Source organism: Somniosus microcephalus, chromosome 8 (assembly GCF_052327205.1).
Source record: "Somniosus microcephalus isolate GS21.2 chromosome 8, FLI_Smic_1.0, whole genome shotgun sequence".
Classification (NCBI taxonomy): Eukaryota; Metazoa; Chordata; class Chondrichthyes; order Squaliformes; family Somniosidae; genus Somniosus; species Somniosus microcephalus.
The window spans coordinates 217964878-217988925 of NC_140994.1; the positions used below are offsets into that span (position 1 = coordinate 217964878).

Genomic DNA, 24048 nt, shown 5'->3' on the forward strand with positions numbered 1-24048 from the left:
CTGAACCACACTGTTCGCAACCTTGGTGTCATATTTGACCCTGAAATGAGCTTCCGACCACATATCCGCAGCATAACAAAGGCCGCCTATTTCCATATCCATAACATCGCCAATCTCCGCCCTTGCCTCAGCTCATCCACTGCTGAAACTCTCATCCATGCTTTTGTTATCTCTAGACTTGACTATTCCAACGGACTCCTGGCTGGGCTCCCATATTCTACCCTACATAAACTTGAGGTCATCCAAAACTCGGCTGGCCATGTCCTAATTCGCACCAAGTCCCGTTCGCCCATCACCCCTGTGCTCGCTGACCTACATTGGCTCCCAATTTCAAAATTATTCTCATCCTTGTTTTCAAATGCCTCCATGGCCTCACCCCTCCCTATCTCTATAATCTCCTTCAGCCCCACAACCCCCCGAGATATCTGCACTCCTCTAATTCTGCCTTCTTGAGCATCCCTGATTATAAACGCTCAACCATTGGTGGCCATGCCTTCTGTTGCCTAGGCCCTAAGCTCTGGAATTCCCTGCCTAAACCTCTCTGCCTCACGACAAATCTTTCCGTCTTTAAGACGCTTCTTAAAACCTACCTCTTTGACCAAGCTTTAGGTCACCTGCCCTAATTTCTCCTTATCTGGCTCGGTGTCAAAATTTTTGTCTTATAATACTCCTGTGCAGCGCCTTTGGATGTTTTACTATGTTAAATGCGCTATATAAATACAAGTTGTTGTTGATGTTGATGTAGGAGAAGTGCTTCCGGAATATCCTGGGTGGGTAAGGCCTGCTGTTGAGAGCCCTGTTGGCCCTCCTTCCTCTGGCCACATTATCCAATCTTTGTCTCCGACACCGTTGCCGCCGACGTTGATGCTGGAGGGCGAGGTCGAGTGCCAGTACAGCCCCACTTAATGTAACCAAGTGTAGGACTTGGAAATTTAGCAGAATGCAACTGACAAATTTTTAGCAGGCAGAGCACTCCTGAAAGTAACAAACGTTTAACTCACTGAAAATGGCTGTTTCACAATGTGAACCTGGCAAGGCAGCATTGAATGTTGATCCCTTTAAACGCTGCTCCTACAGTGGCCATCCGAATGCATACCGCCTCCTCTTCCTGCCGTTGTTCATGCCCGGCGCTAAGGTAGGGGGCGACAGTCAATTCTGCATCTGGGTCATTAACGGGGCGTTTCAAATGCAATGATGTCATGATCTGGCAGCTGCTAAAGGCCTAGGCGATAACTGTTAGCACCAGCGCTAAATCCCAGGTGAATGTCACGTGCGGGGTTGGATTCGCCGTGCCCCGCTGCAAACCCATTAGCGGCCCATTTGCCAGGCGCTAACGGGAGGCACTAATGGGAGGCGCTAACATGCCAAATTTGTCCCCCCAATCATTACTTTGAGCAATGAGCACGAATTTTGCATGCAGTCGAAAGAATTAGCACCTGGCACTAATTCTCCAACTGTTCTAATAATACCGCCCATTCCTGGGCTATAATGAATTTCTAGCGCCATGATTCTAACGTGGAAGTTTGCCCAGGTATGTCCTATACATAAAAAAGGGTAAATCTTACCCGACTTCAATGGAAATGAAGGTTGGGAAGGGTGTATAATGTGTGGCCGATCGATTATTGCCTGATTTATTCCATGGCAGAAAGTTAAAATTACCCCCAGTCACTGGAACATGAACAAACATGTTCATACTCATCAGCAGACTCACTCATTCATTCACACACTCTCTAATACACACTCAATTTCACACAAACACATAGGTTCACAGAAAAATTCACTCACATATCCATATCCAGAAAAGTCTGTCAGAGATATGGAAGTAACATTATTTTCACTTTTATTCTTATATACAAATTCTTTTGTAATGTGACAAAGTAAAGCACAAAGGACAGGATCAGAGAGGTGAAATCGCAGTTTGTGATAGTGACATATACACCTGTTAACTCACTTATTTAAATTGGTTAATGCGTTTGGTAAAATACAGGAGAGGAAATTCATACAATGGCATTTCCACAATCAAAGTGATTTCACTCTACAGAGTGTTCTCTGTGTAACCCATGAACTTGTTGATGAAATGTTAAATACGTTTTGAGACAGTCATCTCCTTTACTACATTTGGTGTAGAATATAGTCACCTCGGTCTCTTGAATCATTTGATCTGCCATTTATATGTCTCCAGCAGAGGGGTCCACAATCAATAGGCAACAGTTGAACACTTTCTACAATAAATAAAGAGTTTTTCTAACAGAGTTGAATAAAGGAAATTACTCACCTGTCTGACAACATTCCAGACAAAAAGGAACCAACCAGCACTCCCACGAAATATAAGGACATAGAAAACGGCCCTTTCCAGTCATTGTCACACACCAAGTCCCACTGAAATACAAAGAGAAATGAAAAACTCCAAAGATGTGGTCTTGGGCAAATTTACAGGGAAGTGATTTTACTGCACTGGATCGAAGAATGTGCACGCTACTTCTTCAGAATGGACGGAAACAGCGCATTACTAGAAAAGCCCATTTGTCTCACCAAGCCGACTATGATGTCAGCTAAGCTCAGTGGCAACAATTTACACCTCAGAGCCGGGAGGTTGAGGAAAATGCATCACTTGAAGGTGTGAGATTTATTTTCTGGAGGAATGATGCTTTATTCCAGCATTTTGGAGGGCAATACCATTACTTTTTCTCATAGTGATCCTGAGCTTTTGTCTTTCAAAAACACAACACCTCAGAGTTCACCGGCACTGTTATATAATTTTTTTTAGATATTATACAACTACAACAACAACTTTTACTTATATAGCACATTTAACATAGTAAAACATCCCAAGGTGATTCACAGGCGCATTATCAAACAAAATTTGACACCAAGCCACGTAAGGGGATATTAGGGTAGATGACCAAAAGCTTGATCAAAGAGGTAGGCTTTAATGAGTGTTTTAAAGGAGAAAAGTGTGGTAGAGAGGTGGAGAGGTTTAGGCAGGGAATTCCAGAGCTTAGGGCCTAGGCAACAGTACGCACGGCCATCAATGGTGGAGCAATTAAAATCAGGGATGCTCAAGAGGCCAAAATTAGAGGAGCGCAGATATCTTGGAGGGTTGTGGGTATCGTCAGTTTACATGTGGAAACTGACGCTGTGTTTTTTGATGATGTCGCTGAGGGGCAGAAAGCTGATGAGAAATAGGAGGGGGTCAAGGTTAGATCCTTCGGGGACACCAGAGGTATATTTAAATTATGTTATTTTAAAAAAACTTCTGAACATCATTTTTTCACAAGAAAACCACTGTCTTCTTCTTAGGCAGTCCCTCGGAACCGAGGAGGACTTGCTTCCACATTAAAAATGAGCTCGCAGGTGACTGATTAATCCAATGCGGGACCTACAGTCTCTGTCACAGGTGGGGCAGACGATGGTTGAAGGGGCGGGTGGGTGGGGTGCTTGGGTTGACGTGCGCTCCTTGCACTGCCTGCGCTTGGCTTCCGCTTGCTCCCGGCAAAGAGACTCGAGGTGTTCGGCGCCTTCCCGGATGCTTCTCCTCCACTTTGTGCGGTCTTGGGCCAGGGATTCCCAGGTGTCGGTGGGGATGTTGCACTTTTTCAAGGAGGCTTTGAGGGTGTCCTTGAAACGTTTCCTCTGCCCACCTGGGGCTCTCTTGCCGTGCCGGAGCTCCGAGTAGAGCGCTTGTTTTGGGAGTCTCGTATCGGGCATGCGAACAATGTGACCCGTCCATCGGAGCTGATTGAGCGTGGTCAGAGCTTCGATGCTGGGTATATTGGCCTGAGCAAGAACACTGATGTTGGTGCGCCTATCCTGCCAATGGATTTGCAGGATCTTGCGGAGGCAGCGTTGGTGGTACCTCTCCAGTGCTTTGAGGTGCCTGCTGTACATGGTCCACGTCTCTGAGGCATACAGCAGGGCAGGTATCACTGCTGCCCTGTAGACCATGAGCTTAGTGCCAGGTTTGAGGTCCTGGTCTTCAAACACTCTCTTCCTCAGGCGACCGAAGGCTGCACTGGCACACTGAAGGCGGTGTTGGACTTTGTCATCGACGTCTGCCCTTGTTGACAGTAGGCTCCCGAGGTATGGAAAGTGGTCCACGTTGTCCAAGGCCTTGTCGTGGATTTTGATAATTGGGGGGCAGCACTGTGTGGTGGGGGCAGGTTGGTAGAGGACCTTTGTCTTATTGATGTTTAGTGTAAGGCCCATGCTCTCGTATGCTTCGGTGAAGGTGTTTACGATGGTTTGGAGTTCGACCTCCGAGTGAGCGCAGACGCAAGCATCGTCTGCATACTGTAATTCGACGACAGAGGATGGGACGACCTTGGATCTGGGCTGGAGGCGACGGAGGTAGAACAGTTTCCCATTTGTTCTGTAAATTAGCTCCACTCCAGTGGGGAGCTTACTGAGGGTGAGATGGAGCATTGCAGCAAGGAAGATTGAGAAGAGCGTTGGTGCGATGACACAGCCTTGCTTGACCCCGGTTCGTATGTGAATTGGGTCTGTGGTGGAACCGTTGGTCAGGATCACGGCTTGCATGTCGTCGTGAAGCAGGCGGAGGATAGTGACAAACTTTTGAGGGCAGCCGAATTTGAGGAGGACACTCCATAATCCCTCATGGTTGACAGTGTCGAAGGCCTTTGTGAGATCAAAGAAGGCCATGTACAATGGTTGGTGCTGTTCCCTGCATTTCTCTTGTAATTGATGTGCGGTGAAGATCATGTCCATTGTGCCCCTTAGTGGGCGGGATCCGCACTGCGACTCTGGGAGGAGCTCTTCGGCCACTGGGAGAAGGCAATTGAGGAGGATTCTTGTGATGACTTTCCCTGTGGCAGATAGCAGGGAAACTCCTCTGTAATTACTGTAATTGGACTTGTCACCTTTCTTGAAGATGGTCACAATTGCAGCGTCTCTGAGATCCCCTGGCATGCTCTCATCCTTCCAGATAAGAGAAATGAGTTCATGAATTCGCGCCAGTAGTGCTTCTCCAGCATGCTTTAGTGCCTCGGTGGGGATTCCATCTACTCCTTAGGCCTCTTTTGTTCTTCAGTTGTCGGATGGCCTTTTCAACCTCATGCCGGGCTGGGGTTGTGCTGAGAAGGTGGTGGGTAGCATGCTGTGGGATGGAGTTGAGGACACTCGTGTCGAAGACAGAGTCGTGGTTAAGGAGATCTTTGAAGTGCTCCTTCCAGTGGACACTGACTGCTTCCCTGCCCTTGATGAGTACCTCTCCATTCTTGGCCCACAGTGGGGAAGGGCCTTGCGTGCTTGGGCCGTAGATGGTCTTGACTGCTCTAAAGAATCCACGCACGTCGTGGTTGTCAGCTAGCTGCTGGATCTCCTGTGGTTTCTCCACCCACCATCTGTTCTTTAGGTCACGAGTTTTTTGAATGTGTTACTGAACAATTACAGAAAACCACTGTAATTGTTCAGTAACACATTCAATTCAGTTCATCAGAAGCAGACTATTTACATAGAATTACATAGAATTTACAGCACAGAAACAGGCCATTCGCCCCAGCTGGTCTAGGCTCCACACAAGCCTCCACCTCCTCTACTTCATTGTACCCTATCAGCATATCCTTCTATTCCTTTCTTCCTCATGTGCTTATCTAACTTCCCCTAAATGCATTTATGCTATTTGCCTGAACTACTCCATGTGGTAGCAAGTGTCACACTCTAACCACTCTGGGTAAAGAAGTTTTTCCTGAATTCCTTATTGGATTAATTGATGACTATCTTATATTTATTAACCTAGTTTTGAATCCCCCACAAGTGGAAACAGCTTCCCTACGTCTACCCTTCAAAGCCCTTCATAATTTTAAAGACCTCTATTAGGTCACCCCTCAGCATTCTCTTTTCTAGAGAGCAGAGCCCCAGCCTGTTCAGTCTTTCTTGATACTTATAACCTCTCAGTTCTGGTACCATCCTTGTAAATATTTCTTGCACCTTCTCCAATGCTTCTAAATCCTTTTCGACTGATTGCAGTTACTTGGATGAGTCTTTGGAATACAGTAAGCCTTCAAATCAAATGTAACTTATTCAATTTCCAAGTCTGAACCCTTATGACATTTAAAATCAAAAAATGGCTTAATTTTATCTGCCAATACACTCACAAGAAACTCTTATTTGGACCATTTACTAGTGAAAATACATTTTCATTAAAAGGGAAGAAAAGCCGAGAAGGATTAATTTTGTTAAAAATATTCCCCTATTTTATTGAAGAAAATACTAGCAACTGCAGAATTGTTTGTTTAATGCCTCTGTAAAAATGTCAGTGTCTTGGAGATGCTTGAATTTGATACTTTTCTCTTTGCCGAGCAATTATGGAGACACCCAACCCAGGAGATCATGCTATAGGCCTGGGTTGCAGAACATTCACCCATTCCTGTTCCTGCCCTGATAAACAAAAACTGCTCGTCAATATCCTACTGTAGCGGTACCACCGAGTGTCTCTTACTTACTGTACATAATTCCCTTTAACTATGTTAGTATAGAGTTTGCATGTACGGGGCGTTGCCCCATTAAGAACGTGACCTAATGCGATGACGTCACGCCGCACATCACGTGACTGCCCCAAGCGCGGGCAAACACGATGACGTCACGTCGCACATCACGTGACCGCCCCAAGCGTGGGCAAACGCAATGACATCACGTCGCACATCACGTGACCGCGCTAAGCGCGGGCAAACGCGATGATGTCACGTCACACATCACGTGACCGCCCTAAGCGCGGGCAAACACGAGGACGTCACATCGCACATCACGTGACCGCCCCAAACATGGGAAAACGCGGGCAACGCAATGACGTCACGATGCAAACGCGATGACGTCATCGCGCAAACCTCCGGACTGCCTAGTCAGTCCTCGTGGCATCCCCGTCGGGTGAAGACCTGCTCCACGGCTCTCCTGCATCGATCTCTGTTGTTCTCTGCAATTCATCGAATCTTACATTAAAGACCTATTTGATTCATCTCCTGAGTCGACCTCAGTTATTAGTTAGGAATACATCAATACCTACATTGATGACCCCGGATTCCTACATCGGTGACCTCCGACATTGGTGAATTCCTACACTACCATTAATTCAGCAAGGCAGCTGCAAGTGATCCAAGCTGCAATGGACCTTGAAGTTTGATCTCCACATTATAGAATCATACACATGATATATACTTACTATAGGCAAGAGAAAGCCACTAACAGAAAAAAAGTTAAGCAAACAGGATAACAGCATATGAGGATTTTTCAAAGGATACATTATTAACCTTCAGAAATAATTTTTCTTTAATTTACATCTGCATTGTCTAATAATGCTATTATTACTGAATATATATTATACACATGGATCTATTATATTGCACTTTTATTCTGTTGTAAAATGAAGTATTAAATGAAAGTATTACATTTCAGACTGTAATATAGTGCACTAAAGTAGTTTGTTCAGGATGCTATCTAGAAGTTGCTACAATTGTCAGCCGTTAAACACTACCTGTACTGCACTTCAAAACATTCTTGTGGAGGAAATCAGGGCTGCAACCAAGGTCCTGAAGATAAATCACAATTTTCTTTGGTAGAATTCAGCTATTTCCTACCATAATTTCACATTCCATAGCTGCAGGAATAAACTTGTCAACATTTATGCTGGTTCAGTGGATTATTGGCTGCTTGACGATTACTATTGCAGGTAGATCATCATTGGTTAATTCTTTTTGTTACTACTAACAAAGGGGATGATTTTCATTCTCACATACGTCAGTTGGATGGTGGGCCTCATTTACATGGAACTGGTGTAAGGTTCGCAAGAATTTTGGAAAATTTCACAGCCCCCGAAGATTATTTTTGATTAAAGAAAACCTGGGTGAATATACCTTAAATAACCCAGGGTATCAAAATGTCTGTCAGACCTCTTGGCAGAAGACAAAAGACAGCCTGGCTGTATATCTTAAATCACGGGCTGACAAAAGGATTTGAAAACACCAGCCTGTGTGAATGCATGAAGTACGTGAAACTGTCAATCAACTGCAGTTTAGGAAGTTTCACCCGCAGGGCAAAGGATGTTTGTTTACAGAACTCTCTACAATGTTGACTCAAAGGCTTAAGTACTTAACGCTGTCAATCAGTTGCGGTTGGGCAGTGACTGCAGGACAATGCTTTGTTTACAAAGCACTTGAATGATGTTGACTGAACACTTAGAAATCAATGAGACATTTTTAAACTGGTTGAAAACCAGTCAAATGAATGGGTAATACATTCAAACCCATTACAGTCAATGGGAACAGATCGATTCCTTTTTGTATAGCCCAGAGACATCCAGATTTGGGCTCGAAGACAACGGCTCCCAATGGGGTATAAGATAGCCTCTCAGGAAGCCATTCTCTCTCTCTCTGCCACCTTGCCTCCATGCCCTGCCTACAGAGGAACAGCTCAGGAGCCCGCCCAAAAAAGTGGCATACCAGCAGTTACTTTTAAATACTGGGGTATCTCTACTTCGGGGCGGTGAAGAATACAGACCGCAGGGGCACGGAGCAGGAGTTCGCTGGTGAGCATAAAACTGTCTGGTCCATTACAAGGCAACTTAGATAGGTATTAGGGGTGGGAAATAAAGGGGAGTTTTGTTAAATTGTAATTTAAGTCAATTTTCCCTCGATGTGTCCGTTTCTCTTCCCCATTAAGCAAAGGTGTGCTGTATTAAGCAAAAGTGTGCTGAATTAAGTAAAAGTGCTGTTTTTAAGCAAAGGTGTGCTGTATTAAGTAAAGGTGTGTTGTATTCATTATTTTCAATTTATTTCTTTTATTTCAATAAATACTGGTCTTCTTTGCACCCAACCACGAGTCTCGTTTTGTCTATATCGCTACTGAATAAGTCCAGCGGTCAGAACCAGAAAAGGCGAGCGATTCGAAACCACACGGGGCTCTGGAGCAGCTCAGATACTTCTGACTGGCCAGAGACAATAACCCCAGCACACCCCCCCCCCGCTTATTTCTACAAAATGGCGACCGTGGCAGGACCGTCGGCAACAGTGTGCGATGTAGCAGACGGTGGTTTGGGTCTGGAGAGAGCAGCAGTTATTGGGTTTCTTTTTATCCCACTGATCTGTTTGTGGTTAGGTTCCCGCAGGCTTAGGGAAGTTAGAGCAGAGAGTTGGGATAAGGAAAGGGAGATTGAAGAATACCAGGCCAAGATAGAGTGCCTGGTGGTCCAGTTTAGTGAGGGCAAAAGCCACATGAGGTACGAATTAGAGTACCTGAAGTGCTAGTTGCAGAGGCTAAGAGCAATGAGATGAGGGTGCGGGAGGAGAATGCCCGCCTCATACAAGAAGTAAAAGAGCAGGAGGAAAAGGTTAGGGAGGTAAAGGCAGCGTATAAGCTGGCCTGCAACCAAGGGTTTGAGGAAGCAGATCATGGCCTCTGTAGTGAAGAGATAGAAATCTTGAATATGGCTTTAAAGAGGGCAAAGGGGATGCTATGTCTTATCAGCCCAAAGATTGGTCAGTCGGACTTTACCGGCAACCTAAATAGAACCATCCCACAGGCAACACCCAGAACAAGGTTGGTCAGGGAATGACCGCCACCCACAGCTCCGAGCTTTCAGGAGCTCTGGCAGCAAAGGGGGGTGGAGGATGAGGTGGTAGAGGAAGCACAGCAGGCCCCGCTAGATAGGCCGGGACCAGGACCAGTGTACCCCCTCCGACAACAGAGGTACGGTCCGCCCGTTGATGAAGATGACCCAGGGGCCATCAAGAATCAGTTTGTGGTGCCCTATGGCACCCACCAGCTCAGGGACATGGTTAGCCACATCCCCAAGCTCACTAAAAAGGGAGACCCCTCACTGCACTTCAGGGAGATAGAACAAGCAGCCTGTGTTAATGACTGCGATGTCGCAGAGCAAGCAAAAATGCTGCTGTTTTCCCTAGGAGGTGATCTCCTCCAGGCCCTATCTGGCGACTGCAAAAGGGGGCAGAAGGATTATGAGGATCTGAAGAATGAGATATTGGAGGCCATGGGACAATATGATGGTAGTCCGTTCGCCCGGGTAGAAAGAACGGTACAGCTCCCAGGGGAGTCCCCACAGGCGTTCGCAGACAGGCTGTGGCCAGTCTACCGGAGTGCATGCCTGGGAATGCCAGGGCAGGCAGCACTGAACCCAGTCCAATTGACTCACTGGCTCCATTGTCTTATGACAAACAGCCTACCCCAGATCCAAGCTCAGGTCGCGGCTTGGTTTGACCCCCGAAACCCCCAGACCACCGAAGAAGTGGTGATCCGCCGGCTCACAGTAGCCTTTAGAAACATGAGGTGTATCGAGACGCCCCAACCCAAGGGAAAAGTCCATGAGGTTAAACCAGGGAGCCAGAGTAAGAAAGAGTGGCACCAGGAGGGGAACCGTCCCTCCCAACCTAAGTTAAATTGTTATGGGTGCGGGAAAGACGGTCACTGGAGAAAAGACTGTAAGAATCCCTGGAAGGATAACAAGGGAAAGGGTCCCACAGCCCCAGCCCAAAAGGCAGGGCCAGATATCCCTCCCGCTGCGATCGAGTCATTTTTACAGTCCCTACGGTCTCTTCTGACTGGCCAGGGGAGAGTAGCAGCCACCACCGGTGCTTTGACCCCGTCTGCCCCATCCCACTCCCAGCAATGACTAGAGCCAGCGCAGCCGGTCGACCTGTGTCCCCGCAAAAATGCTGAGGGGAGCAGGCCCTATGTTAAGATGGGGGTGAAGACGGGGCAGGTGAGATATTTGGTGGACACTGGAGCTTCCAGCACGGTGGTCCACTCGGAAGACCTGACCAATTCACCCCGGTCTAACAAGGTTCAATTTAGCTTAATGGGACCCACAGGGAAACAGGCAGCTGGGAGTGAACCTGAGGTCAGTAATCCTCAGCCCGCAGCGGGTACAAGCTCACAGGCTGCACAGGCAGGCGCTGTGGCTTGTGTTAGGGGAAGAGCCATTCATGACCAGTGTAAGTTGTTTAAGCAGGGGGGCAGGGAAGGAGAGTTCTGGGACCCTTGTAGAGCAGGCCCAGTAGCAGCAATCCGGGACAAGGGAGGCACACAGGGGATAGTTTTGGCCCCGGACCAAAAGCAGGTCCAAGCCCCTTAAGATTCCGCCTTTAAGGCCGCCCTGGTAAGGGAAAAGGATTTAGAACAGGGTTACTGGCAGGCTGCCAGTTATATTAAACAATGCAGGTTGTTTAAGCCGGAGGCAGGGAAACTGTTGTGTCTGTGTGTTGATAGAGACACTGAAGACAAGAGTTGGTTTCATAGGTGTTTACTAAACAAAGTCTGGAGGGGAACTAACGGATACAACACAATATAGCCCGAGTGGCCATTACCGGAATTACAGTACACATGGGGCTCTTAAAGGCACATACGCTACAATTCCTCCCCTTTTAGCTAACCAGTACATAATATTTTAAGTAATTATTAATTACATGTTATAAGAAAAATAATATACACATTGCTGCAGTTAATTAATTATAAGTCAGTCTCTCTGGAGGCTTCCTGACTCGGTCCGGATAACGCCTCGGTGGTGTCATAGTTTCTGGTGGTGTAGTAGGTTACATAAGAACATAAGAACATAAGAAATAGGAGCAGGAGTAGGCCAATCGGCCCCTCGAGCCTGCTCCACCATTCAATAAGATCATGGCTGATCTGATCCTAACCTCAAATCTTCTATCACTCTGCATCCACCCGAACCCATGTGATCTCCCGGGAGAGGCGAAAAACCAGATAAAGACCCAATGGCCAATTTGGGAGAAAAAAATCTGGGAAATTCCTCTCCGACCCATCTAGGCGATCGAAATTCTTCCAGGAGATCACTCTGTCCCTATATTTTTTACAGTACTTACCTTCTGTAAAGGCGATCTCCACCCCGGCCAGGAACAGGAATAAAACCATCTCCTGAAATCTAACACAGAATTAGAACACAGTAGGAGCAGAACAAGGCTACACGGCCCCTGGGCCCACTCCACTACCCACAGGGCCATGACCATTCCGAACCTAGACTCATGTCCAATTTCCTGCCCGCTCCCCGTAACCCTTAATTCCCTTTACTTCTAGGAAACTATCTATTTCTGTTTTAAATTTATTTAATGATGTAGCTTCCACAGCTTTCTGGGGCAGCAAATTCCACAAACCTACCACCCTCTGAGTGAAGAAGTTTCTCCTCATCTCAGTTTTGAATGAGCAGCCCCTTATTTTAAGATTATGCCCCCTAGTTCTAGTTTCACCCATCATTGGGAACATCCTCACCGCATCCACCCGATCAAGCCCCTTCACAATCTTATATGTTTCAATAAGATCGCCTCTCATTCTTCTGAACTCCAATGAGTAGAGTCCCAATCTACTCAACCTCTCCTCATATGACCACCCCCTCATCCCCGGGATTAACCGAGTGAACCTTCTTTGTACTGACTCGAGAGCAAGTATGTCTTTTCTTAAGTATGGACACCAAAACTGTATGCAGTTCTTTTGGCAAGGCTGATTCAGCTTGAATGCCAGTGTCGGGTTCATCGGGTTCCAGTATCACCGGATCGGAGGTAGATATGGGTATCTCTCCTTCATCGTTAGGCGTATAGAGTTGTGGTGTAGGTTGTCCCTTTTCGGATGACTCTATGATTTGGTCAGCATGGCGCCTTATTATGCTTTCTCCGATGTCCACGGTATACATCAGCGGTCCTAGTCGTGTGCAGATAGTTCCAGGCTGCCATTTCTCGGTACAGTAGTCCCGGGCCAAAACTTGTTGACCTATCTGGAAGGTTCTAGTTGGCCTTTCATTCATGCCTTGAAATTGCCGGTTCTCCACGTCCCTTCTGATGTTGGGCTTGATCAAATCCAGCCGGCATCTTAGGCTTCTATTGAAGAACATCATGGCGGGAGTTTGGTTTGTAACCATATGTGTTGCATTCCTGTATGCGAACAAGAAGTTATCCACCTTGTGCTGAAGTTTTATGTCTTCATTACCCATGGCCTTTATGGCCTTCTTGAAGGTCTGGACAAACCTTTCAGCCAATCCATTGGTGGCGGGATGGTATGGGGTGGACGTATCGTGCTTAACCCCATTGTTTTTTAAGAACTTCCTGAATTCTTTGGACACAAATTGCGGTCCATTATCAGAACAGATCTGTTCCGGCAGCCCATTCCTGGCAAATATGGTCCTTAATACTGTGATGGTTTTTTCCGTGGTGGTGGAGGACATCTTTTTTACCTCTGGCCACTTGGAGTGTGCATCAACCGCGATTAAGAACATTGGCCTAGAAATTCAGTGGGCTTTGCGCCCATTTACCGCCCAAAGAGGGCTTCTGCGCCAGTCTGCAAACTTCGGGCGAACTTCATTGACGCGCTAATTGCGGCGGTAGCCGTTAGCACTGTGCCGCCACCGATGACGTCATCGGTGTGCGCAGCTCCCCGGTACCGCCCCGACACCGGCCCGACCCCCATCTTCAGTAGCGGCCGCCTCTTCCGTGGCAGCCGCTAATAACATTCGGAGACCGGGTCCGTACAGCAGCCTTAGTGGGGCGCTTTAAGGTGGAGGTGCGGCCGGCCGCTTTTTCGGCGGCTGCCTGCCCGCACCTCCTTCCCCGGCCTCCTCGCCCCCCCCCCCCGCGGCATTGCCGGCTGGTTTCTGGGAGCCCGGCACTTCTCCGTTGTACCAGGCTCTTTTGCCGGCACTCGCGATCGGGGCTCCGGCTGCTGCAGGCACCTCCCCCTTAAGAGAGGGAGGAAGGCCTGCAGTACCGCAGCCTGCCGCTCCGCTGCGGGTGGCGCTGCGGCCACTAGCGCGCCGATATTCAGTTTCAGCGCCCCAAGCGGGGGCGGCCACACCCTTGAACAGCGGCCGTCCTCGACTTTGGGCGCTGAAACTGAATATCGGCTGGGCGCGAGTGGCTCCGCGCCCAGCGGTAAATTCTGGCCGCCAGCGAGCTGGCGGGGCTATAGCTAATTTCTAGGCCCATCGAGTCCATAAATGGACCAGCAAAGTCGATGTGTACCCTTTGCCAGGGAGATGAGGGCCACTCCCATGGATGTAGAGGGGCTTGGGGTGGAGCGTTTTGGACCTTCTGGCATCCTAGGCAATTCTTCTATGTCTCCATCGATACCTGGCCACCATACAAATGCTCTGGCTAGGTTCTTCATTTTCACTCCACCCAGATGCCCCTTGTGAAGCTCCTTTAGCACTTTATCCTGGAGTTTGGGTGGAATCACCACTCTGGATCCACACATCAAGGTTCCTCGGCATACTGACAGCTGTTCTCTTCTTTGCGAAAATGCTGGCAACAGTGGTTCGCCATGTGCTGGCCATCCCTTCACCGTTAAGTCGTAGACTCGTGAGAGAGTCGGGTCATTTCTCGTTTCCTTTTCAATGGCAGAATTTGTTACTGGTAGACATTCCACTATGGTTGAGTGGAACATCTCCACTGGGTCTACTGTAGGTGCCTCTTCTACCGTTGGCAATGGTAGGCGCGATAAACCGTCAGCATTCCCATGCTGTTTTGATCCTTTGTATTCTATGTTGTATTGGTGTGCCCCTAGAAAAAGGGACCACCTCTGTCGCCTTTGCGCTGTCATAATGGGAACACCCTTTTTAGGGTTGAATATGGAGATGAGGGGTTGATGGTCAGTCAACACGGGGCTCTGGAGCAGCTCAGATACTTCTGGCTAGCCAGAGACAATAACCCCAGCACACACACCCTTTATTTCTACACTGGCAAGCTGTCTGCGTGTTTCCAGCACTGAAAGGTAGCTTGCCAATTGTGGGAGGGAAATCCAACAGAGCTTAGCCTGCTGAGGACCCTTCAACAGAATGGCCTGTGAAGGAATTTGGCATTGAGGGATCAAAGTGTCAAAGGGTACCAACCCTTGATAATCATTTGATAACCTTTTACAATAGACATATGTTGCAACAGCAGTCAGCTGAATCATGATGCAGTCAGCTGAATCATGACTAATTTGATCAAGGGTGCCCACCGCATGGGTGAAGGGTACTTACCTTTGTCCATCGCTTGATAACCTTTTGCAATGGACATACGTTGAAACAACAGTCAGCTGAATACAGCAGTCAGCTGAATCATGACTAATTTTGATTAATTTGATCAACAAGAATTATGACCAAGTTGATCAACAAGAACTTTGATTAATTTGATCAACAAGAGAGCTCGCAGCCAAGATGAAGCAACCGGGAAAGAATAGTATAAATACCGAGAGCTCAGATTAGGTTTTTTAGATTCGCTTAGATTTGCTGGAGTGTCTCTCGGCTATCAGAGCAAGGTGAGCTGGATCCTCCGCTTGAATGGAAAGGAGACATCTCGCCAGCTCCATACTTCTACTACTCGGGGATTTAAGGTAAAAACTACCTTGATAATTGATGGATATCCTGCTTAAATAATTTTCAAAACTGTTCTACTGTAACAAAATTTAGATACAAAGGTTAGATTCTCTACTAGAAAGATTATATTTTTATCTTTTTAAGAACTGTTAATGTTGCAATTGACGGTCTCACCAGCTGTAAATTGCAGGTTGTTTCTTCAATAAATCTATGTATAAGTTTAGAATTTATATTGTCTCTCGTAGTCTTCTGTATCACTAACTCGTGAACCACATCTCCATACACTCTTTGGTGAAGAGGTACATTACTGAGGCGAGACCCCCGGACCCTTACCATATAAGCTGGCTGGAACTTGCTAAAAACGTTATCTGGAGGATGGTAACATTCTCAGTTGTCCCTTTCCTTTGGGGGGAGATAGACCAGACCTTCAGACCCATTCAGTGTCTTTAGGATGTGGCTGCCTCAACCTTAAGTTGAGAGTGAACACCTGAGAAGTACACCTGATCCAGGATAGTCCCAAAAGTGTTGAGTCTGTGTTTTCAAATGTAGTTATGCTGAATAACAGGACACAGACTACAGAAATAATTAAACAGGTCTTTAGTGATTGAGGGTCAGGGCTGAACTGGGATACACTTTGCTCTGCAGGGTTTATATACTGGTGTGGTCACCACCGGTACTACAATGTACAGGAGCCATCAAAAAGTAGTCCATCACCTTAAGGTATCCTCTTAAGGTGGTACAGGTTACATACATTACAATTCCTCCCCTTTTAGCTTAACAGTGTACACCCCAAATTAAACATTACATGGATAACATATATACAATTTACACACAACTGTTCAAAGATTCAGTCTCTGAGGAGGCCTCCTGATCCGGCCCGGATAATGCCTTTCAGGGGTCTCTGATTCTCGTTGCTGGGGTGACTCATCCACTTGATCTCCTATGGATTGAACATCATCAGCTATGTTCGAGTCTGAGGTAGATGCTACAGGCTCAATAAGTTCTTCAACTGGTGTCTCTGCCGTAGACATGGGGTCGACCCTTGTTCTCGATTCCACAAGTTGGTCAGCATGACGTCGTATTATGTTCTCTCCAACGTCTACCGTGTACATCAAGGGTCCTTGTCGTGCACGAATTGTTCCAGGTTGCCATTTATCATCCCTATAGTCCCTGGCCAACACTGGTTGTCCTATTTCAAAACTACGAGTGGCCTTGTTATTTACATGCTGGAATTGCTTGTTTTCGACTTCCCTTCGCACATTGGGTTTTAACAAATCCAACTGGGACCGCTACCTTCTGTTATAGAACATTATGGCAGGGCTTTGATTTGTCACTGAATGCGTGGCGTTTCGATACGCCATCAGGAAATTGTCCACCTTGTGTTGTAGTGGAATATGGTCTTCACTCATGGCCTTTATCGCCTTTTTGAACGTTTGAACAAATCTCTCGGCCAACCCATTTGTAGCTGGATGATATGGGGCAGATGTATAGTGTTTCACCCCATTCTTTTTCATGAATTTCTGGAATTCTTCTGACATGAACTGTGGTCTGTTGTCTGAACATATTTGCTCCGGCAACCCATTCCTTGCAAATATGGTTCTTAGAACTGCGATCGTCTTCTCAGAGGTAGTGGTCGACATCTTAATCACTTCTGGCCATTTAGAATGTGCGTCTACTGCTATCAAAAACATGGAATCCATGAATGGACCTGCAAAGTCGATATGCACATGTTGCCATGGGGCTGAAGGCCATTCCCACAGATGCAGCGGTGCAATTGGAGGTGCATTTTGAACTTTTTGGCACCCTGAGCAGCTTTTAGTCAGATCCTCTATTTGTTTGTCGATACCTGGCCACCACACATAAGCCCTAGCAAGGCTTTTTATCTTGACTCCCCCCAGATGACCTTCGTGCAATTCTTTCAGAACTCTCTCTCTTAACTTTGGAGGAATAATCACCCTTGTTCCATACATCAATGTTCCTTGACATACGGACAGCTGTTCTCGTCTGGCTGAGAATGCTGGTAACAGTGGTTCGCCATGTGCTGGCCATCCCTTCACTGTCAAGTCGTAGACCCGAGACAGTGTCGGGTCATTTCGGGTCTCTCTCTCAATACCCGCATTGGTGACTGGTAAGCATTCGATGATGGTCGAGTGAAATATCTCGACAGGGTCAACTGCCGGTGCCTCTTCCACTGTAGGTAGTGGCAGGCGCGACAGCCCATCAGCATTACCATGTTGTTTTGTACCTTTGAATTCAATATCATATTGATGTGCCCCTAGGAAAAGGGACCATCTCTGAAGCCTCTGCGCCGTCATTACTGGAACACCCTTCTTAGAGTTGAAAATGGAAACCAACGGCTGGTGATCTGTCAGCAGCGTAAACTTTTGGCCTTGCAGGTAATGGTTAAATTTCTTAACTCCCCACACGAGGCTGAGAGCCTCCCTATCTATCTGAGCATAGTTGCGCTCAGCAGAGGTCAATGATCTGGATGCGAAAGCGACTGGCCTTTCCGAGCCATCTGGAAACTTATGTGAGAGCACTGCCCCGATACCATATGGAGAAGCATCACAAGCTAAGCGAATAGGCAGCGTTGGGTTAAAGTGAGCCAACACTTCCTTTGAGGTGATCAGTGCTTTGCTCTTTTGAAACGCCCGCTTACAATCATCGCTCCACTTCCATGGTATTCCCATTTGCAAAAGAGTGTTTAGCGGGTGTAACACCATGGATAAATTTGGAAGAAACTTATGGTAATAGTTAACCAACCCGAGGAACGACCTCAACTGGGATACATTCTCCGGTGCAGGAGCTTTTACAACAGCTTCGATCTTGTCAGGTGACTTATGGAGCCCCTCCCGGTCAATGACGTGGCCGCAGTACGAGATTCGCTTTTGAAAGAACTCACATTTCTGGCGATTAACTCTGAGCCCATATTCTTTCAATCTGATGAGCACCTGCTCTAAATTCACGAGGTGATCGTTATCGTTATCTCCTGTAATCAGGATGTCATCCAGGTAGCATTGTGTGCCTGGAATTCCCTGCAATACCTGCTCCATGGCCCTTTGCCAAATCACTGGAGCCGATGCCACTCCAAAAACCAGTCTATTATACCGATATAAGCCCTTATGCGTGTTGATCGTGAGATACTGACGTGACGCTTCATCAACTTCCATCTGTAGGTATGCCTGCACCAGGTCTATCTTAGTGAAGTGTTTCCCGCCAGACAGCGAAGCGAAGATATCTTCAATCCGCGGAAGCGGATATTGCACCGTGTGAAGAATCGGATTAACAGTGATCTTGAAATTGCCACAGATGCGAACCTTCCCAGGTTCCCCCGGCTTGTTGCTCAACGAACGCTTCATGACAGGAACAATGGGTGTAGCCCATTCGCTCCAGTCCACCTTGGACAGTACCCCTGAATGTTCTAGCCCTTCCAGTTCTGCTTCCACAGCAGGTCGTATCGCATAAGGCACCGGTCTGGCTTTGAAAAATTTTGGGTTTGCATGTTCTTCAACCTTGATGGTTGCCGTAATTCCTTTCAGTGTTCCAAGTCCTTGTTGGAACACCTCCTTAGCATCGTCTAAGATTTTGGACAGTCGTTTAGGTTTGACGTCGTCCTCCTTACAGGCATCTACAGTCAGTGCTTGTATGGAATGCCAGTCCACATTTATTCTCCGGATCCATTCCCGTCCCAGTAGTGGCGGACCTCCATCAGGTAACACATACAAGTCCATTTTCTGAAATTCTTTACCATTGTAGACCACGTTTACTTTTATCTTTCCTTTGGGGTATACTATTTGCCCCGTGTATGTTTTCAATACAATCTCCGTATCCCTCAGGGGAATGTGCGAGAATAATCTTTTGTAATCTTGCTTATTCATGGTGTGGAGATGCCGGAGTTGGACTGGGGTGGACAAATGTAAGAAGTCACACAACACCAGGTTATAGTCCAACAGACCGTTAATGCCGACCCAGTGTCCAATTCCATCTTCACTTGGACTCCTGCTATCCGAAGCATGACCCAGATAGTTTGGTGGTCTGCTGCGTTACCCACATTATGTATTTTCAGACAACCCAGTTGCTTACTGCTGGAGTCTGAATCCATCTTCTGTTCATCCGAACTGTTCTCTGTCACCTTGTGTACCTTTTTGTACTTCTCCTGCGGTGACTTTTTGCTGCTGGTCTTCTTTCCTGACCAGCATACTCTCGCTATGTGACCAAGTTTGCCACATTGCCTGCATTCTTTATCTTTGAACCAGCACTGGTTCTGGTCATGCGTTGTCCTTCCACAACGATAGCACTTTACTGTGCCCAATGCCATTTCATTGGTGCTGAATTCCAATGGCCTTTGCTGTATCTCTGCAGCGCCTCGTGCTGCTGCCTCGTGCGATGCTGCAATGCTGAAAGCTTTGTCCAGCGTAAAGTCCTTTTCCTCTAGCAGTCGCTTCTGGGTTCCTTCCCTTAGGAGCCCACACACAAACTTATCTCTCAGTGCATCTGCTAGTCCTGTACCGAACTGACAGTACTTTGATAACTTGCGCAGTTCGGTTAGGAATTCAGCGTTGCTTTCTTCGTTAAGTTGAATTCTTTTGTAGAATTTAAATCGTTCCGCTATCAGCAGCGGCGTGGGGTTTAAATGCTCTTGCAGGATAGTAACAATATCTGCGAAACTCTTCCCTACTGGCTTAGCTGGTGTTACAAGGTTCCTTAATAACCCATACGTCTTCGCACCCATCGAGTTTAATAGGGTTAGTGCTTTCTTATCCTCCGGTACCTCATTCGTTGTACAGTAAACTTCAATGCGTTCCACATAAGTGGCCCAATCTTCCACATCGTTATCAAAAGCAGTGATGTTACCCGTTTTTGGCATCCTTGTTGAGTTTCCTTTCCTTCGGATATGATTATTATTTTATTTTATTTTATTTTTTTCAAAATGGCGGCTTTTCCCCGCGCTTGTCTTCTTCCCCCGCTGACTCAAAATGGCGATTCCCGCGCTGTTGCTGTTCACGCCTCCCAGCGGTCCTTTATTTTCCCCTACGCTGCTGCTCTTGTTCCCCGCCGCTCCCGCGGTCCTTGTGATCATAAACGCTTTTCTGGCTGCTGCGCGTCTCTGCCCTGATTGCAGTCCGGCCCCTGACACCGGCTGCGGTCGTGTTCTCTGCCCTTTTTGTCATTTCCCTCCCCTTCTCTTACTGACAACTCGGCCGACTTCCCCCCCCCCCGTGCCGCTCGATCGGGCTTACCCGCCGCTGTCGTCGAACGGATGTTCACTGATGTTTGACTTCGTGGCTAGAAACCAACCCGGGTTCCTGATGGCCTCCCGTGCGATGCAGTGCCCAGCAGGATGTTGAGGGTGGATGTCCTTGTTCAATGCCCGTTTCAGAGGACGAAGCTTCCTTTGATGCAACTGCCGCTAGGTAAGATCAGACTCGTCGCCACTGTTGAGTCTGTGTTTTCAAATGTAGTTATGCTGAATAACAGGACACAGACTACAGAAATAATTAAACAAGTCTTTAGTGATTGAGGGTCAGGGCTGAACTGGGATACACTTTGCTCTGCAGGGTTTATATACCGGTGTGGTCACCACCGGTACTACAATGTACAGGAGCCATCAAAAAGTAGTCCATCATCTTAAGGTATCCTCTTAAGGTGGTACAGGTTACATACACTACAAAAGGGACTAGGATTATAATTCACCACAGGCCAGGCTGAAGGGGGAAAAGAGATGGTGGAAAATTAGGCACCAGTGGGGTGGATTTTTGTGGAGGTGCAGGCACAGCAACCATACTCATTCTCCCCCCAAAAAACCTGAATATTGACCTTTTCTGAGCAATGTCCAAGCATCCCTTTAAGGGCTGCTGGTTTGGCCACTCTGTGTCAGTGAGCGGGGCTATGCATTTTCAGTTCAAAATTACATCACGGTCCTATGCATGTCATAGGACTCTAATTTGCATACCTTAATTAGGCTCCTGGTTCCTTCCATTGGGATCTCAATTGTATATTTTGTGGATTATTCCAAAATTACAATTGGTGCAAAGATGGCAGGAAGTTCCTCATTCCGATTTTGGTATTGTTAAATTTTTTTAATTAATTCAGGGGATATGGGCCTCACTAGCAAGACAGGCATTTATTGCCCATCCATAGTTGCCCTTGAAAAGGTGGTGATGGGCCTTTTTCTTGAACTGCTGCAGTCCATGTGCGGAAGGTACTCCCTCAGTGCTGTTAGGTTGAAAATTCCAGATTTTTGACACAGTAACGATGAAGAAGCAGCAATTTATGTCCAAGTTGGGATGATGTGTGTCTTGGAGGTGAACTTCGTGGTGATGGTGTTCAATGTACTTGCTGCCCTTGTCCTTCTAGGTGTTTGTGCCTGAGACACAGTCCCGAGGAACTCCTGCAGCAATATCCTGAGATTATTGTCCTCCAACAGCCACAACCATCTTCCTTTGTGCTGGAGAGTTTCCTTCCTGATCCACATTGGCTTCAGTTTTACTAGGGCTCCTTGACACCACACTTGGTCGAATGTTGCCTTGATGTCAACGGCAGCATTCTCACTGTCATTCTCACCTCACCTCTGGAATTCAGCTCTTTTGTCCATGTTTGGACCAAGGCTGTAATGAGGTCTGCTCGCAAGTGGTCCTGGCAGAATTAAATTGAGCATCAGTGATCAGGTTATTGGTCAGTAAGTACTACTTGATAGAACTTTTGATGAATCCTTTCATCACTTTGCTGATGATTGACAGTATGTTGATACTCACCTCACTGTACCTATGCTGATAGGGTTAGATGAGGAGGGTTGGAAGAGGCTCATGTGGAGCATAAACAACAACATAGACCAGTTGGGTCAAATGGCCTGTTTCTGTGCTGTTGACTCTATGTAACTATGTATGCTCAGCAAGTGGATGTGACTGCAAAGATGTGTTATGACCAGGCTGCAGAGGATAGCTTTGGCCTCCTAACTTGGAGGAAACCTGGCAATTTTCTTGTGGGTCAGATAATGGAATTCCCTTGAATGAAAGACATCATAGCTGCTTCCTGGGAAACAGGCATTGATTTGCACAATACTGTACAACTGATCACAGACCAGTCACATATTGATAGAGTGATAGCCCTTGTGGTTCATGGATGCAGTTATTGTGCTCAGGAGCACACAGAGCTGCAGAGTGCAATCAATAACATTGTGGACTGTGGAAAATCCTGCAATTTGGAAAAAAATGCAGTGCCTTCTAAAATAGTTGCTGGTTGTCCATTGGGAAAGTGATGAACTTGCCAATTTCAGAAAACCATGGGGGTTAAATTGGATAGGCCCGAAAACAGGCTAGTGAAAAAGGCTGATGGGTCTACACACAGAAATGCTTAGTGGATTGGGAGGCCTGCCAGAAAGCCTGCATTCAATGTCAAGGAGCATGAAGGAGTCCAGCATCAACATGGCACAAGACTTTGCACAGCACTTGGAGCCCTTCCTTTCTAACATGGAAATGGTGGCCAACTCCATCAATACACTTGTGGAACCAATCATGATGCAGCATCTGTGGCTGATGTCTCAGTTTCCATTGCAGCATAAGCAGCAGCCACCCAACGTCTGAGTGCTGCAGTGGAAACTCAGACTGCTGCCATCATGGCTCTGGATACCTGTTCAAAGGGGCTTCCAGGGTGTCACTGCAGTCCAGCAATCCATCCTCCAACAGATTACTAGGATTGCTGAGGCACCGTCCCAGGAGAGAGGCAGTGGCTCCATGGAGCACGAGTATGCTGTCCTCTCTCAGGATGATAGCATTCATGCTCGTACCCCTGCAACTCCGCCAAAGCCCTTGCTGTTGCCTGTCAGCAAGCCCAGACTGCTGCCGCCCATGCCAAGATGGTGCAGCCTGAAGCCGGGCCAGCTAATCCCCGAGGTGCTCGAGGCCGTCCTCCAAGGTTATCTACAGACTCCTCCACTGAAAGTCAGCAGCCTTGCACCAGCCAAGCTGCAGCCACTGGGGTAGCACTTCATAGGAGGACTAGGATGGGGCAAAGACACACAGAAGACAGGCACTAAGAAAATGCACAAGGGTGCATTATTTAATTTAAAAATTGGTTTGGAATGTGTATTTTGTGGGCTTTTATTTTTGTATTGTGGCCAAGAGGACGATGTGATGGTAAATGACAGAGGGAAGGTAAGGTGTGTAGGTGTGTGGGACTGTTGGTGAATGGGGAATTGGGGTTGAGGTTACAGGAATCGCACTTGAATTAGTTCTTCATGTACAGCCCGGGCAGAAAGAGGCTGTCTAGGTTGCAGCTTCCCTTCCACTTCCTCCTCTACTGCCTCGTCCTCCTCCTACTCCTCCTCCTCCTCCTACTTCTTATGTACCAGCTCTTCAGCTTCTCGCCTGATAGGTGGTGGCAAGGGCTGTTCCCTCATGATGACAAGGTTATGCAGTTTGCAGTGTAACATGAGAGTCGCTCAGCCGAGTACTGTAGGACCCCTAGAGCGGTCCAGGCAGCAGATTCGTTGCTTCAGCACGCCAATGGTCTGCTCTATCAAATTTCTTGTGGCAGCATGGCTCTCATGGTATGCATGCTGCGCACATGTGTGTGGCTTGTGAACCAGAATCACGAGCCATGCCGTCAGCGGATAGCTCTTGTCGCCCAGGAGCCACCCTTTGGTTTACCGCAGTGGCTGAAATGCAGCTGGCACAGCGGACTGCCACAGAATGAAGGCATCGTGACTGCTGCCAGGATATTGGGCA

The 24048-nt window shown here is 47.3% G+C and overlaps 1 protein-coding gene across 1 annotated transcript in view; it reads right to left on the reverse strand.

The window, feature by feature from the left end:
* Window positions 1-24048, reverse strand: part of LOC147114105 (organic cation/carnitine transporter 2-like) — a 265346-nt gene that overhangs the window by 172820 nt on the left and 68478 nt on the right. The window contains exon 2 of the mRNA XM_085995726.1: window positions 2276-2379. Coding sequence (XP_085851852.1) covers window positions 2276-2379 — 104 coding nt within the window. The remainder of the gene's footprint in view (window positions 1-2275; window positions 2380-24048) is intronic.